The sequence below is a fragment of the Aplysia californica genome, unplaced genomic scaffold, assembly GCF_000002075.1.
Source record: "Aplysia californica isolate F4 #8 unplaced genomic scaffold, AplCal3.0 scaffold01202, whole genome shotgun sequence".
Lineage (NCBI taxonomy): Eukaryota > Metazoa > Mollusca > Gastropoda > Aplysiida > Aplysiidae > Aplysia > Aplysia californica.
The window spans coordinates 27,890-29,215 of NW_004798472.1; the positions used below are offsets into that span (position 1 = coordinate 27,890).

The 1,326-nt window shown below is 46.2% G+C and overlaps 1 protein-coding gene across 1 annotated transcript in view; it reads left to right on the plus strand.

The window, feature by feature from the left end:
• Positions 1-1,326, plus strand: part of LOC101851695 (titin) — a gene marked incomplete at both ends in the record, with an annotated part of 144,092 nt that overhangs the window by 17,783 nt on the left and 124,983 nt on the right. The window contains 1 exon segment of the mRNA XM_035973402.1: positions 223-374. Coding sequence (XP_035829295.1) covers positions 223-374 — 152 coding nt within the window.

Sequence of the window (1,326 nt, forward strand, 5' to 3'; positions counted from 1 at the left end):
GACAGTGACAGTGACAATGATAGTGACAATGACAATGTCAATGACAATGATGCTGATAGTGACAGTGACAGTGACAATGATAGTGACGATGACAATGACAATGATAGTGATAGTGACAATGACAATGACGATGATGCTGATAGTGACAGTGACAGTGACAATGATAGTGACAATAATAGTAACAGTGACACTGTACTGTTGTTTGTTTGTCTCTCATGACAGACAAGCCCGGCAAACCGGAAGCGCTGCGAGTGATGGAGATCCTCAAGGACAGCATCGCCGTTGCCTGGGACGCGCCCTCTGACCTGGGCGGATGTGACCTCAAGGGTTACGTCATCGAGAAACGAGAGGCCAAGAGGAATACCTGGGCACCGGTATGTACCATCCTGTCGTCTGCTACACTTGTGCTGTTTGTTAACCTTTTGTCGTCTGCTACATTTAAATCAGGAACAGTTTGAGAGAGATTTAATCTTTAATCTCATTCAAATGTCAGCTGATGTCGTAATATCTGTTTTTAGTTTAATTAGATATTACATATTTTTATTCAGAACACAATGCACTGTTTCTGTGTTGCTATTGTATTTATAAGAGCTTAGACTATGTGTTCTTTAGTCGGGGTTGAGCTCTATATTATAAATGTCATATCTTTAAGATTTCCTCTATAGGCCATACGAGTTTTGCCTCAGATAGCCCTTCATTTTTCCTGACTGTTATGATTCTGTCAGAGTCTCGAAAATCTGGGAAGGAGGAAACAGTTTTCCGTTATATTCCTTCACTCTTCGTAAGTTCTTTGATTTGGTCTTCTATAGAGCAATTGCTTTCTTTGTTACAATGATCTCGTTTATAAGTCGAATTTGCTCACATTTTCACTATGGTAATATTATTGAGATACTAATGACACCTCCTGCATCCTATCTCTATCCCATCTCCCCCCTCTTCCTCCAACTTCTACTATCCCCTTCTGCTGATCCAAACTCTCCCCCTCCTTCCCCCCCCCTCCTGCATGTCCTATCTCATTCTGTCATTCTGTCCTGTCCTGTCCCATTCCCCCACCCACTCTGCCCCATCCCCCCTCCCCTCCGCTCCCCTCTTTGACTATCCTTCCTCCAACTTCTCCCTCTTGGTCTGCCTCTCCTTCCTCTGGCCCAACTACACCCCCCAACCCTCTACCCCCTCCCCCACAAACCCCTCCCAACAAAAAATCGCACCTCCCTTCCCACCCCTTCTCTCCACCTCTCCCCGTCCCCGTCACCTTCCCTTCTGCCCCTTCCTCTTCCCCTTTCCCACCACCACAACCCCTCCCCTCTTGCCCGACCCTCCCATTCA